The 14884-nt window shown below is 40.0% G+C and overlaps 2 protein-coding genes across 10 annotated transcripts in view; one reads left to right on the forward strand and one right to left on the reverse strand.

Annotated features, from left to right (window-relative positions):
- Positions 1 to 682: 682 nt before the first annotated feature.
- On the reverse strand, positions 683 to 12243 carry LOC138009522 (uncharacterized). The gene is made up of 3 exons (XM_068856585.1): positions 12108 to 12243; positions 4274 to 5107; positions 683 to 2762 (listed from the first exon to the last, which is right to left on the reverse strand). Exons 1-3 carry the CDS (start codon positions 12122 to 12124, stop codon positions 2282 to 2284), a joined length of 1332 nt encoding a protein of 443 aa, XP_068712686.1. The 5' UTR covers positions 12125 to 12243; the 3' UTR covers positions 683 to 2281.
- The window catches only part of LOC138009520 (uncharacterized), a 23825-nt gene continuing 15395 nt past the window's right edge, over positions 6455 to 14884 (forward strand). For 6 of the 9 annotated variants that reach the window (XM_068856579.1, XM_068856580.1, XM_068856581.1 and 3 more), the window contains exons 1-2: positions 12600 to 12735; positions 14630 to 14884. The exon at positions 14630 to 14884 is cut by the window's right edge and continues 6391 nt beyond it. The gene's annotated coding sequence lies outside the window, so the exon portion shown is untranslated. Of the gene's footprint in view, positions 6750 to 7154; positions 7263 to 7636; positions 7707 to 12471; positions 12736 to 14629 lie in introns of those variants that run through there. The other 3 variants (XR_011124424.1, XR_011124423.1, XR_011124422.1) reach the window with 3 other exon arrangements.

Here is a 14884-nt window from a genome sequence, read left to right on the forward strand (position 1 = left end):
TGCTAGGGAGACGCCCGTTCAAAATGTAGCCAATAATTTTCCAGAAATTGTGAAAGAATACCGGTTTTCACTTCACCATTAATAAGATGAAACATTGTCGACCAAAATTTCCCTGTTTGATTGTTTAGCGCAGTAAAAATCTTATCCCTCGACTTTTTGTTGGTGGCGTTGTTGGTTTGTTTTGACCAAAATTCCTTCAACGAAGGTTGAGCGGAGGTTGGGCAAAAGACGAAGGCAGGAAAACAGTATTTCGGAGTCCGCTTAAGCGGTTACAACATCTCGCTTGGATTTGCAAGGAACTAGAAACAATAACCCAGGCTCTACCGTCCATAGGAGATGGAGATAATGAGATGAGAGCATGCCCGTTTTCTACAAATATCGAACGGACCGTTCAAACGGATTCAACGCTATTCAGCATGTTGAACCAATGTTGCATGAAAGTTAATATCAGTCTAAATTTGAAGCTACACTCTTTCAGCAGTTTCTGCACTTCCAAACATATCAAACAACATTTTAAAATTAAACGCCCTCGATGTTTGAATCAACTAATAGCTGAAGGCATACTGAACAAACTTTGAAACCCCTTAAACGTGCGTTTGCGGATACACGCGGGTGAAAGTTTCTGGCGCCTCGCAAGAAAGAGTATTTGAAACAGATGTACTCCACGCAGTGATTTTTTTGAAATAGATTTATGAGCTTTTGTTGCAAAAAAATGCATTTTGTAAGGTGGGTACAAATGATGTGCTAAAAAACGCAAAATGACCACTGTAGGGAAAGATAAGATCTTCATTGATGAACAGTAGAAAATTGGTAATCTTACGAAAACGCTAATAGCTAGATGGCCAAAAACCTAATACCACGTAAAAAAATCTATTCATTCTCTCCGAGCAAAAATCGAAGAGCAAAATCTACAAATCAATAAATTTACAAATCTACAAAGCTTGGCCTTATAATAGACCATTTTACAGTTGTTTGCTCAGTGACCTAGCCTATGAATGGCTGCGAGGCTGCCGGGGACCTTGTATTGATACAGACCTCACTGCTTTTATCATGTAAATTGTGTAATTGTAATTCTAATTAGTCTACATTAGCACAAAGGTTTGTATCAAAGTAGGGGCATCGGCAGCCTCGCTTCCATTCTTAGCCTAGGTAAATTTCCTACAACAGTATAAAATGGTCTATTAGGTCAGCGGACAGCGTCTCTAATGGCTGCGTTCCGCAGTTAAGCTCTGCTGTTCTTCTTAGATATAATGAGCAATACTATTCATTTAATATTTACTGCCCTAACTAGTTTATTATAGCATGCCTCTCTCCATTCAGTTTTCTATTTAATATTTATAGTAGTGTGTGTTGTACTACTGTGTGGAGAAACCAAAAGACAAATTAAATAACTTGCTTAATCATGTATGCGTAAAACAAATAAAGATAATGGTTACTGCCATGAAATGTGATCAAAAGTTACACTTATATTGAGTCATCAACATTGCTCGCCAGTCCACCCCATAATCTGTTTCTGAGACGCCATTGTGCCGTTTAAATATCTAAAACCCTGATCTCTTCATATTTGAACAGCCGATGTACTTTGAGATCTTCACTGGCGAAGTGACAATTCAAGGTATAAGGACTATTAATTATGTGCCGCTACATCTCTTTTACTCAGACGATTTTCGTTTATCATTGATTATGGAGCTGTTTGCATGGCAAGGGAAAATCCTGCATTTGGAAGATGCCAGAAAGAAATTATTTTTCACGTGGGTCATTACGTGCACTAATTTCGGTCAGCGGGTAAGGGTTTGTAATTGGAAACAAAATTAAAGCATGTTTGTCCGCCGCCATATTCGTTTTTGTTCCTTTTAACAGGATTTCACAGATTAAAAGTGGTTTACCAAGGGCGGATCTAGGGGGAGGGTGCAGGGGGTGCGCATCCCCCCCCCCCCTTCTCCGAGATAACCTGTGGCCATTCCTTAGTGGTGCACCCCCTCCTAAGAAAAATCCTGGATCCGCCCTTGTTTACAAAACGCATCTCCCAGCTAGGAAGACGTTATCACTAGAAACAACCTTACGTACGGACCTAATACAAATTTTTGCATGCCTGAGCCATTCACCTCTCTCCATGTAAACATCCACGAAATGTATCAATCATTTCAATCTACTTATCGTTTCGCTATTGAGCGCACGAACTTTGCGCCTAATTAGGCGCAAAGTTCGTGCGTTCTATATAGCGAAATGAAATCTCTTTGAGAAAAATATTGACGGCATTACCTTGTGGGTGTATTTATCATTACCCCGAAAACTCTATTTTTAACAGCAATTTGTCGGCTTTCACATATCGAGGACCAAAGAAATCCTCGATTAGAGCGAACCTTTCATAGCCATACCCGGTGCGGCAAATGGTTTCACCAGGCTGTTGGAAGGCCGGCACGTCAGGATTTGCTTCTATGATCTGAATGATGTCGCGACGGGGTCTGGAATCACTCTGATCTAGGACGCTAACAGTGACAGTCCCAGCAAAAGGCCAAACTAGGGAATTATCGAAGTCTCCTTTTATCAAATGAATGAACAGTGCCACATGTCTGCCTGTTCCACCGCCTACGCCCTTGGGGTGAATTCTTATACCAAACAGCTTCTCCTGGTGATCATTGTACACTGCATCAGTAAAGATTGGTGTTTCGTTTTCGCGATGTTGAGCAACCTCGGTTATTTTAAAAGTGAATGATGAGTTGCGTGCATTATTCTTTTTTCGAGCCTTCTTCGGTTTTGACCTGCAACATGATCATTTTTTTAGATATCAATAAAAAGCCCCATCACTTCAAGACTTTTCCATTAGTCATGACCAAGAAAATGGAAGGTAATTTTCCCTGAGTTCCTCAGGTATCTAATTAGATGAACGACGAATATGACAAGCGTTCCCTTGCTCTAGCTCCGCCCCAACCTCAACGTCACTCGCATCTGGGAATACAGACAACAAAAGTCACAAATTGTCCCCAAAACTCGAGTCCTTAAGTAAAGATGAAGATTCGTGAAAGAAAGGTGTATTTGCAACACGTTCTTGCCCAATGAATTCACGTTTATCCTGAATTATTAATTTACTTTGAATTCACCATTATCACGAATTTCGAAGACTGGACACTGTGTCCCAGGACTTGTGGTAGCAGAGAAAAATAAAAAAAAATCATATCCGTAGATTGGAATTGAACACAAAGTTTCTACTAGATAGGAACCGCTTCTTTCCTCTTTGCCACTAAAGATCAAGACCTTGCCTTTCTATATTAGAAAAAAAAAACATTTATTTAAGTCTACCATAAAATATCGCTACTGCGTTATTAGGCCTAAGCTAAATTAATAATTTAGGCCTAATCGTTGATTTAAAAATGTTTAGCTTTGTCGTGAACTTTGGAAGTCGACCTATTGTAGTGTTTAATGTTGTTTGTTGGCGAGTGATAAGAAAGCATTATCAAAAAGTGTTTAAAATAATGTCCATGAACAACTAGCGGTGTGGTGGTGTAGTGGTTAGGTGACGGGTTAACAATGAACTTTCCCAGATTCGAGTCCTCTGTCCATACACTTGGTTTGTCTCTTTAAAAAAATATATGACCATTTCCCATAATCCACATCAAGCTTTTAGTTTTCTAAATTGGCGATAATTATAGTGAATTCAAAGCAAATTAACTATTCAGGATAATCGCGAATAATTCAAGGGCGAGAACGCGTTGGTATTTGAAGTGCGGCGCGGGTTACAGATGAAATTGAGAAATGATTCTCGCACTTGATTGGACAATTTAAGCAATTGTCTCTTAAAACACCTCAGAAATTCGGGTGGCTTCAACAGGATACTAATCCATGACCTCTGGGATGCCTGTGCAATGCTCTACCAACTGAGCCATAAAGCCACACAGTTAAGAGCAGGGTCAACTTGTTGAAGGGCTCACAATTTCCGTGAAAGGAATGATGAATAACAGAAATGAATATTTGAAGTGCGGGTAATAGACGACGAACCCAGTTAAAGTCGCCTGAATGTTTCAGGTGCCTGAGTGCCTGAGTATAAAGTGACAGTTGCTTAAATTGTCTAGTTAAGTGCTAGGATCAATTGTGTCTTTCTTCCTCAGTGATATTAAAGATTCTTTTACAAGTTCGCTTCTTACTTGCATATGATGCATGCTAATTTTTATCTTACCACCTACTTAACAAAAACCGAACAGCGGTCGACACGTCATACTATATTTATTTCTTTATTTATTACTATTATTATTGGTAATTTAAACGTTTCACTTGCCTCGTAAGTTGTTGCTTCCATTGTTTTATCTCTCCTGTGCTGCAGCGATGCACTGTGGGAGAGATTAAATTGACTTCAGGAAGTTGAATTGGTGCCTGTGGTCCTGCATATCCGTCACCTTGTTCCTGCACAGGCGAGCATGTCACATCTTCTTGGATGGGAAAGGGCAGAGCCTCCCTTACAGCTGTCCCATACGGACGACAGTTGCCTCCATTAGGATGATCAAGCAAGCGCATTTGACATGCCTGCCACGCACGTTCTACCCTGTGGTCGCTTGATCCATTGGCCTCTTCAGCAACAGGCTCCTCTTCATTGTTTTGAGGTAACCCGTTGATCTGCTGGGCACCTTCACCAGAGGGAACACTGAATACATTATCCGATGCTGCGTGTCCATTATGGCTGAGGTGATGGGCTCCGAGCCCCATCACACTGGGATAGTCCCTTTCGCTGGTTTGGTCAACAGTCAGGTCAGCCAGGTGCCAGTCGCTCATTCTTCCGCCTCTCTCAGCAGTGTGACTCTGCCAAAGCCCGTTGTTTGGGCCTCCAATAAGCTCACTGGTTTGATTCTGCACAGCTCCTCCCACAACAGCGTCACTCAGCCCGTTGGCTTGGTAAGCACCTGCCCCCATAATTTGGCTTTGTTCCGTCGCCTGCCAAGCGCCTCCGTCACCGGAGTAAACTGAGTCCGCGGCAGCATTTGCTCCAGTGTGGTTCAAGCCGCTGGTGTGATAAGTAGCTGCATCAGCAGGGAGGATCGGTTCGGTAGAGTGTCCACCATCTCCTCCCTCAGTTATGATGAAACCTTCGTCAGGTAGATTCGCAAGATCAGAGAAACTGTGAAATAAAATGAAATTCTCCTGTGAGAAAGCTTACGGATTAACTTGAGGAGATTTAGGAAGACTTCTTAGAGCTACTTAGTGGTATTACGTGTGCGGTGTTGGGGAGTTAAGGCACTCGCGTTTTTGAGATGAGGACGACAACCGGAAGTGAGCTGTTTTCCCTTTTAACTTGTCTTCACACAGCACATTGCTAAGTATCTTTTCTCTATTAGGGATGTCTAGTTTAAAAATTTGGGAGACACTACTGTCTCGTTGCCCGGTCAGCCGGGACGGGTAACCCGCTTAGGGTGGAGTGAGTTTTCTCCATGTGAATGCTGAAGATAGGGTACCCCGCCTAACTGGGGTGATGTTCATCCGGGCATTAATCTTTAGTTTGAACATTCTGCCAAAGACCGCCGAAAGAATATGGCTACCAGAGCCGTTACAGGCCTGGCGAGCTTTTCCGCCGAATTCACTTCAAAACGTCAAGGGAAACAGTTTCCTTAAAGAAAATGCCGAAGATTACGACAAAACAATCGACGTATGGTGTCCTATAATCATGCATAATAGTTGATTTGCTGCTTCTAGGCCTATTCTTTGGAGCCTACGTTTTGGATTAAATAGGTCCACATTAAACCACATAACTGGAAAGATGCCGCTAAAAATGCCTATGAAATGGATATCGCGTTTACCGCCAAAACGTGTACTTTGCTGTGTTCGTCCTTAGCGAGCACGCGAAAGCATTTGGAAACCTCACCCCAGCGCACCGGGGCTATAAATATGCTTGTGAAGGCTCGCTCTCGCTTTGTTTGAGTACGGGTACGCAAGGTACCTCACCTAACTGGGATGCCTCACCTCCATGTCGACGGCTTCGCGGCTCGATAAATATAAATATCCACCGCTAGCCACCTCAACTTCGGTGAATAGTAGTTAAGTATTCACCTTCGAGCAATTCGCGCGGAATTTCCTCCCACAAATTTCCTAATCTTTGCAGGACTAAATGAGTTAAAATCGTCTTTTTGTGCTGTATTATCTCACTGTTTTAGTATATACTAAAACAACTATTCACCTCAGCGTCGGTGGCTAGTGGTGGATATTTACCTCGCCGCTTCGGTAAATATCCACCACTAGCCACCTCCACTTCGGTGAATAGTTGTTAACTATCAACTTCCGAGGCAACACTACAAACACAGAAAACAGGAAACCACCGGACCCTCAAAACAAAGAAATATTCAACCTCGTTCCCAGGGTCTCTTTTGTGGTTGAGGAAGGAGGCAGAGAAGAGAGATCCTGGGAACAAATTAGAATAGATTAGAAGCGGAAATGACGCAAGTCACACAATGCAGTCAAGGTGAGTATAACTCAATTGGTTTTGCTAGTGTTTATCCGCTGGATAGTGATTTATCCGGTGGATAGTGCTGTCTATCGTTTGAACAACTGGGGCTAGCAAAACCAATTGCGTTATCCCCAATGGATAGTGATTTATCCGGTGGATAGCGTTATCCACCTTTTGAACAACTGGGGCCAGGTTTGGTAATTTGGAAAAAAAATGCACGTGAAGAAACGTCAGGAAAATCTGACCGCCTCTGTGAAAAGGAAGGACTAAAGGAAAGGCAGACTCGCCAGGGAATTGACAAGCTATTGTAATAGAATTGTAGGTGAGTCTTAAATGGAATTCTTTGCCATTAGAGCTTAGATTAGCCCCTTCTCTGGCAACTTTTAAACATGTTGTTAAAAACTTTTTGCTCAGCTTCTCGGTGATCTGTCTAGTATGGAGTGTTGATTACTCTTTTACAGATTATCCCTATGGCTTCTTACTATTTTTCTTACAATTGATTTTTTTTCTTGTTTAATATTGAATATTTAATACATGTATATAGTTGTTTCCATTAAATTGTAATAAAAATAAATAAATAAATAAATAAATTAGTCACTGGTAATGGGAGCTAACTACCAGATGAAGGTCAGGTAAGAGCAACAAAAACAATTCAGTAGTTGTGTTTTTGTGATACATCTTTTCTATTGCTTGATTAAAAACAATGGAGAATAACTTTACATTGCAGGAATTCAGTGAAGGTCTCAAAAACCCCACTGCTCCAATACTGTCAACTAGATTTCCAGGCTCACAAGCATTAAATATGGGCAATTAACTGGTGGAACTGACACTCTTGGTAATATTGCAATTTCTTAATAGGATTTTTGTGACAATAATAGAATCAAGCATACAAATATACTGTAAACTAATTTAAAATAAAATCATTAATGTTAGCAGTATTAATAATGTAATTAAAATAGAGATGCCTAAGAATGACCATTGAAATTAATGACTGTATACAGTTATTACCATGTTGATATGATTGATGCATATCTGGATTTCATGTATATATTATTTTGACTTCATTTTTCTCTTCCTTGTTCAATTATGCTTGAAGCAGCAATGTTGTAGATCACAACACCATTTTTTTCTTCAACCTATTTGTGGCAGGATTGAGGAGAGGTTGTAGAACAGTAATGTAACGGCACCTTGCTTTTTTGTGTTTAACAGAAACTGTATGGATAGAGACATGTGATGACATTTGATGTCCAGCTGTAGCCAAAACTGTGTCATGATTGAGGTAATTGTATATCGAGGAGCTTAAGCACGCGTGTTTTTGAGACGTGGACGGGAACCGGAAGAGAACGTTTCACATGCCCGGACTGTGTTGTCTCCCAGCTTTTTATACTACTCATCTCTAATGGAGAAAAGATACTCAGCAATGTGAATGTGGTTGTGTGAGGACAACTTAAAAGTGAAAATAGCTCACTTCTGGTAGCCGTCTGGTAGCGGCTCAAAAACGTGCAGGCTTTAAGCTCCCTATTGTGCCTTGGTTTGTTGTTGCACTCATATTGCATTGCTGTTTTGCATTGAAAAGTTGTTTAAATCAACTGCATTCAAATGCTGATAATAAACCAAAAAATCATATCATATGTTTAACGGCATTGAAAATATGGGAGAAAGGTCTCACAGTTAATGAACTTACATTCAATAGGAACAAAATGTACTGCTTTTTAATTTTTGTGTGAGTTATTAATTTTTCTTTGTGTAATTTTGTTGCTTAAGCGACTTATACTGCCACTGTCATGCTTTTTATAAGTTCTAATCTCTTGTAAAGAGAAAAATATGTTAACCTCTCCTTGAAAGTCTTCTTCCCTAGTTCATGGTCACTATTACAGTGTACCATCTCCCCTTCCCTCATTATTCAGAAGGAAAATGATGGCAGCAACACTTCATCTGTGCCATGCAAAGATCCTTCTTTCTAGGGAGAGGATTTACAGGTATCTTAATTGAAAAAAAAAATATATTTAAGGCATGTTTTCTCTCTACAGGGGCTCATTTCTGCGAGCAGGTCTTTCAACAGGGCAACACAGCACAATTGCTAAGTTTCATGCCTGTTTAAAAGGGGTTGATCAGTTTGACATTTAGTGTGATATCTTTGGTCTGAAAAATGCTTCAAAAGTTTTGGAACTTTCAAGAAATGACCCCCTTGTATAATATTTTTCCCTGTAAAGTATAATATCCTTGAATTTAGTCAACTGTAACAGTGAAAGGTGCATGTACTTTTGCACAATATTTTTTAGTGATTGGACTTTATGTTGTTTATAAGTTATGCGATTAATAAAAGATGGTGCTAACTGACTTATTACATTTTTAAAACTTTGCTGCTTGTAAAACCGTCATGCCCAAATGAGCTTGAAGCTGAGACATACGTGGCTTGAGATCAAAGTTTGGGTATTTAGGTAATAGCTATATCTTTTTTATTTCCATTATTTGAAAGCCTTTAAGAAATTATTGTTTGTGGTGGGTAAAATTTTGTTATTTGAACATGTAGACATGCACTAGTAGACTGTGCAGGGCTCTTACAACATAATTTTAAATAATGGCTGATTTACTTTCTTGTTTTATTTTGCACATTGTATGACATGTCCCATCCAACAAACAGAGAAAGAAAAATCTTTCAGATGCTCAGTTAGAGGTAATGGTAAATTTATTCCACATAAGTGGCCATGTTTTTCAATCAGATAGTAGGCTTAGCACGTTCAGCACTTTGAGGTGGCAACCAGTTACTATAGGATGAAAAGAAAGCAACTGGAACTTGAAATTGAGGATCTGAATGGCAAAGAACAAAGAGGTAATAATGATAATAATTGTGATTTAATCATGGCTTTTCCCTGATAATTGCCAGCTGTTTTTTTGATATATTTTTTATTTCCTCCCAACGATAATTCAGCATTTGAGAAAGGAAGTGTGTCTTTTTACTTGTGCAACTCAGTTATGCTGTGCAATATATTGTTCATTAGTACAGTCAAATATTTATGTTGAGGTCGCTAAAAACATTTCCACGCTTTTCAAAAGTGAAGTTGTGACTCAGTGCAATACCATATCATAACATTTGAAGCATTTTTCATGTCATATTTATTATCTCTGTATAGAGCAGTTGAGTTTATGCTGATTGATTGTAAGTGATTGAAGGAGGGAGGCTTTCCAGTGGTCATAGTAACCAGTTACCCAAGATTAAATTAATAATAATAATAATAATAATAATAATAATAATAATAATAATAATGAACGCATCTTGTTAAGCAATAAATGGTGTTTTACATGGGACCCAAATACCGCTGTTACATGAAGAAGTGTGGTGCTTAACCTTGCAAACAGGTGATAGGAGTTTATTTTGTGGTTGAAACTGTTTCTACCCTCCTTAGTTACATAAAAGAACTGAAAACCATGCTTAAATGAGAAATAAATTGTAAAATATAAAACTATTTATTTCTTGTTTGTTTTGTGGAAGTTAAAGTATTAAAGTGAGTGAATGGGCATTAGCATTTACATTCAAAAAAACAGTTATTGGATAAGTTTTTGACTTTTGGCAACACCTAACTCACAGTGTTGTGCAGATCAAGACATGGGCCTGTCATCACTGCCATTAAGCTGCATAACATCAAGCCCACCTGGAAGCTGGATATTGTCTAGGATGCACATCTTAATTGATATGCAGTACCACTGTCGCAACAGCGACGTGGGGAGAACTGCATCATCCCCAAGAGATATCAAGACACCGAAAGCAAAGTATCTTATTTTCATATTCCTTGTTCTCGTGTGGCTCCTTTGATAATTTTCTTCCACTGCACTCAAGAAACCAACGCGTCTTGGATAAGTTTTTTACTTTTGGCAACACCTAACTCGCAGTGTTGTGCGGATCAATACATGGGCCTGTCATCACTGTCATTAAGCTGGGTATTGTCAAGGATACACATGTTAATTGTTATGCAGTACCACTGTCGCAACAATTACGTGGCAAACAGTGACATGGGGGGAACTGCATCGTCCTCCAGAGATATCAAGACACCGAAATCAAAGGATCTTTCTATCGTATTCCTTGTTCTCGTGTGGCCCCTTTGATAATTTTCTTCCACTACACTCGACATTTTATCAGGGTTTAAGGGGGTCGGGAGGTAGCTGTGTGGGGCGTACCTCTTTCCCCAAGAAACTATCCTTCCTGCTGTTTCTTTTTCATGTGAATCTGCATATGGCTGAGTCGTAGACTGATCGAACCATGCCACTTGGCCACAAGGTTTGTGAATCGCATTTCCTCATCGCAGACTGCCATCTCGTTGATCGATGGCATGAAACACCTTGTGACAAACATAAAGGTATACCTCTTTTGCTGGTGCGCCGATTGGGATGAGCGTGCCGTCGATCGCCCCCAGGGAAAGCTCCAACAGACTCAAATTTAGTCATAGTTTCCTATAAGAAAGATCACAGTAGTTAAGGCGGCGGACCCAATAAACTACGGCTCTTAAAACTTGAAGTGATTAACAGTTAAATGTGTGTATCAGAATATGAATAAACATTTTTGGAACATACGCTTTAATCATATTCGAACATCAGTGTTTATTGTCTCAATTCATATGACAGACGAACCACGGGATGCGGACCGCAGAGAGAACAGCATTTAGGAAAACTCGTTTTCTCCGAAAATATACTGTTATGTGTCCTTTTTACCCCTTTTTTTTGGGAATATTCCTACCCGAATGGAAAAAACTTTTGAATTTAGGTGTAAATTACAAACACGAAATAGACAGTATATAAAATGAAAATGGAATGCTCTCTAATGATCGTGTGCAGTACGAGTATACTAGTAGAGTTTAATACTTTACAAGTCAATTAGTTTAGTACCTTTGTAAAATTATGGTAAAACACTTAATATCAATGATTACATTCACTTCTTCTCTTGATGAGGGAAAGATTATCCACTCGCTAGCAATACACTTTAAACACTGAGCAACCGAGTGAACACAGCGACTCGCGCCTGGCCTTGGAGATTCCCCTGGTCTCTGCGACGACTGTCAAGAAACTTCCACTTGCAAAGTACTGTAAGGGTATCTGGACCTAAAACTGATTGAAAACAGTTAAATCCCTGGCCAGACTCGAAAGGGGTCTCTTAATCCACAACGACGTTGAAAGTGACAGTGGTCAGAACATAGAAAAAAGGAAAATTACCCACCTGAACCTCCGCCGGATCTAGCGGAAAATAATAAATTTCGCCCGGTTGTTCATGTTGCGCCTATGCTTCTCAATGTGGTCCTTCAAACTTGGAAGTAACGCACTCACTTCTTTCAGGTGACAATCTGTAACGTTCAATTACCTCGCATCTTCTCATTTCAGTCAATACTGTTCCTTGTCTGTAATTTTTTTCTCATGACTTGGTGTTAGAAGTGCTCCCTCCAACGCCAGCCATTGTTATTCACACTTTCCCGGGAGCTCGCGAGCACACGTAAAATATCTCGGGAAAACGGTATGTTTTTTTCGACCCGAAAACCTCGGGCCTCAGGATTGAGCAAACATCAACACAACACAACACCACTTAACTAGGACACATACATACAGTTTGACAAAACTGTTGCAATGTGATCCACAGAAGTTCTGTAAAATAGGAAGTACGGCCAAGTACCAAGAATAAAAGCTCCTACTATACCTATACAAGCTGGCCATATTATCCCCACGAAATTTCTTCGAATGTTGTTAATTTTACGAATCGGTTGAACGTCTTGATTGTTTGTTTAAAGATAGTTCAGACAGATAGTTCAATTTTCAGCTCTGAGGGTCTCCACAACAAGGGCACTCCTCGGTGTACTCGAGCTCTGGAGTTTTTGACTGTATCGGAAAACGGACCGTTTTTATATTCCCTTTCGGGATGATTGACAGGAATGTCATCAACAGTCTCATTCATTGGTCGACGACGCATGGACTTCGATCTCTTGCGGTACGGAACTCAGTGAACTCAGTGGCAATCTGGGATAAAATGCGCGTTCTGATTGGCCAATTGATCATTTCCTGCATTTGCCCACACACAATCGTCTGTCGTGTGCGATCAATCTAACTTTTTCCTCCTCTTACAATACGGGTGAACCTCTACCGAGCTCAAAATAGAAAGATATAGCCCTAAAGATTAATCAGCAGTGGAAAAGGAGGATTGAAGGTCTTAAAGCGACGAAAGCGTTTCGTGTTTGTACTGCTTTGACAACCTGAACTCTGCTCAAATATTGAGCCGAATCGCTGAATTGAAATGGATTTTATGAGACCAGGGAAGATGCTACAGGAAGGTAAATGGTGTTTTGGAATGTCGATTTTCTTTTTGAGATTTTGTAAATGGTGTAGAATGAAATTTAATCAACGCCTGTCTGCGATGATATTAGGCCCTATTTACGTAACAGAGGAAATGCTCGGTTATGCACCTATCAGTAGGTTCAACGAAAACGTCACCTCGAAATATCACTTTTGCTTTATCACAATTCTTTCGCGGTTATTCTATCTCGTTCACTTCTTACAATTTGGGCGAAGTCTCCTAAAAATAAATTGGTACGAGCAGTTACAAAGTGAAAATAGAGAATGAAAGATTTTCTTTTGCCTGGTCACGTTGTCGTCAAAACCTCAAATTTCGTGATTTCAGGTCGTCGTTATGCAGAGGACCGCAAGCATACTTGCTAAAATCCGTGCTGCACGGGCAGCACGATCATTTATGCACTTTTAACCAATGATATCATGGTTTTGCGCCGTTGTTGTTGTCGTCGCCGTCGTAAAATCTTGAACTCCCTTAAACGTCTTGCCCCAACATGGGGAGTGCGGGCATACCCAGGGGCAATTGACATGTTCAATTTTTGGGTGTCAATAATCCCCACTCAAGAGCTGTTTGAACATGTCAAATGTCCGCACACAAAAGATACTGATACTGAGACCACAAAATCAGCATTGCTTTATTGAAATTTTAAGCCTTCAAAAGGTATAAATAACAGTAAAATAAAATTGATTTCTAAGGCTATATATTATTAAAGTAAGAGGAAACTGAAGCAAACATATACCTGTAGCAAGAAATATGCCCTCTGTTAAAATATCACTTTAAATTTCAACAAGCATAAGACAGTAATATGTTTCATTTGTTTATATATGTTGTGGTTCAATTTTATCCTTGCCTTTGGTTCAGTTTTTGTTTTCCTTTCTTTTCTACTCATTATATTACATTATAATATGCAAAATCAAAGGAAAATAACAACTGTGTAGTGGTCAACGTCCACTGCTTCACCAAATTCGGCATGGTATTTCTCAACAAGAATGGATCCAGTGACATCAAGAGCAAATACTTTTTTTTCCAAATCGTGTAGAGATGTCGTTACAAAAACTATTTTGCTCTTCTCAAACTGCACAAGAACCTTGTCACAACAAAAATAAAAGCTGTCAGGTTTGACGGATATAAACACACGCTGGACTGATCGAGCGAATCGGGGATTAAAAGCAAAGTGGATCTGAAAAAATGTATTGTCATGCAAAATATAGAAATGATCAACATCTGTATTACATTATCTAATGATCACATTAACAGATGGCATGTTTCTGCGTGGATAGTTTGAAGATTCTTTAGGTCTCAACTTTGCACCTCGTCTGCCATTTTGGGAGCATGTGATGAGAGGTTAATAAGAGGCCCAGTCCACCTCGATCAAGGATGTCAACAATCCCGATGCTCGGGGATGTCCTGGTAAAAAAAAATCCAATTTCCCCTGACACAGGCAACGTTTTCTTGTCAGTAGCCCGTATATGCCCGCACTCCCCCCATTGGGGCAAGACATTGATTGTGCATTATTCCTCCTTGACGAGATTTTCTATTCAAGAAAACGTTGAATGTTGTTAGTTTCAAAGGGGAAAAGGCTGTTAGAAAGTCAAAGCTAAGTGTTCCAGTTCGTTACTCCATCCAACAAGCGACTGATTCCGCAACAGCATCTCCGCTGGTGCCAACTAGCTCTAGTGATTCCTTGCAGCAACCTTACAATGATTTACCCGTTGATTTTGAGGAAGAATCCACCGGCGCTAACAAAAAAGCAAAGGTCCGCAAAATTAAGATCAAATGCAAGCTGAAAGCCTACCACATTAGAAAGTTAAGACCTGCTGCAGAAATAGATTGGTGTCAGCTCTGTTGACATTAGGCACTCTTTGCTTGTTGGACAGATCTGTACCATTCCGAAAAGCGAAACAGAAGCCAGTGGGAGATGCCTTCACTGCGGCCAGCGCAATAACATAAATATTGTGCACACAGGAGGCAGATCGTTGCATCAGCCGGAGATTTGGAAGGTTTTTGCGTTGTGATTGGAGGGCACTACATATAATGACATGATTTTTATTATGTTAATATCACGGTATATATACTGTAACATTTTAAGCCACTAACTATGGTCTGTATAACAAACTATGTACCGAATGTAA

The sequence above is a fragment of the Montipora foliosa genome, chromosome 7, assembly GCF_036669935.1.
Source record: "Montipora foliosa isolate CH-2021 chromosome 7, ASM3666993v2, whole genome shotgun sequence".
Taxonomy (NCBI): Eukaryota; Metazoa; Cnidaria; class Anthozoa; order Scleractinia; family Acroporidae; genus Montipora; species Montipora foliosa.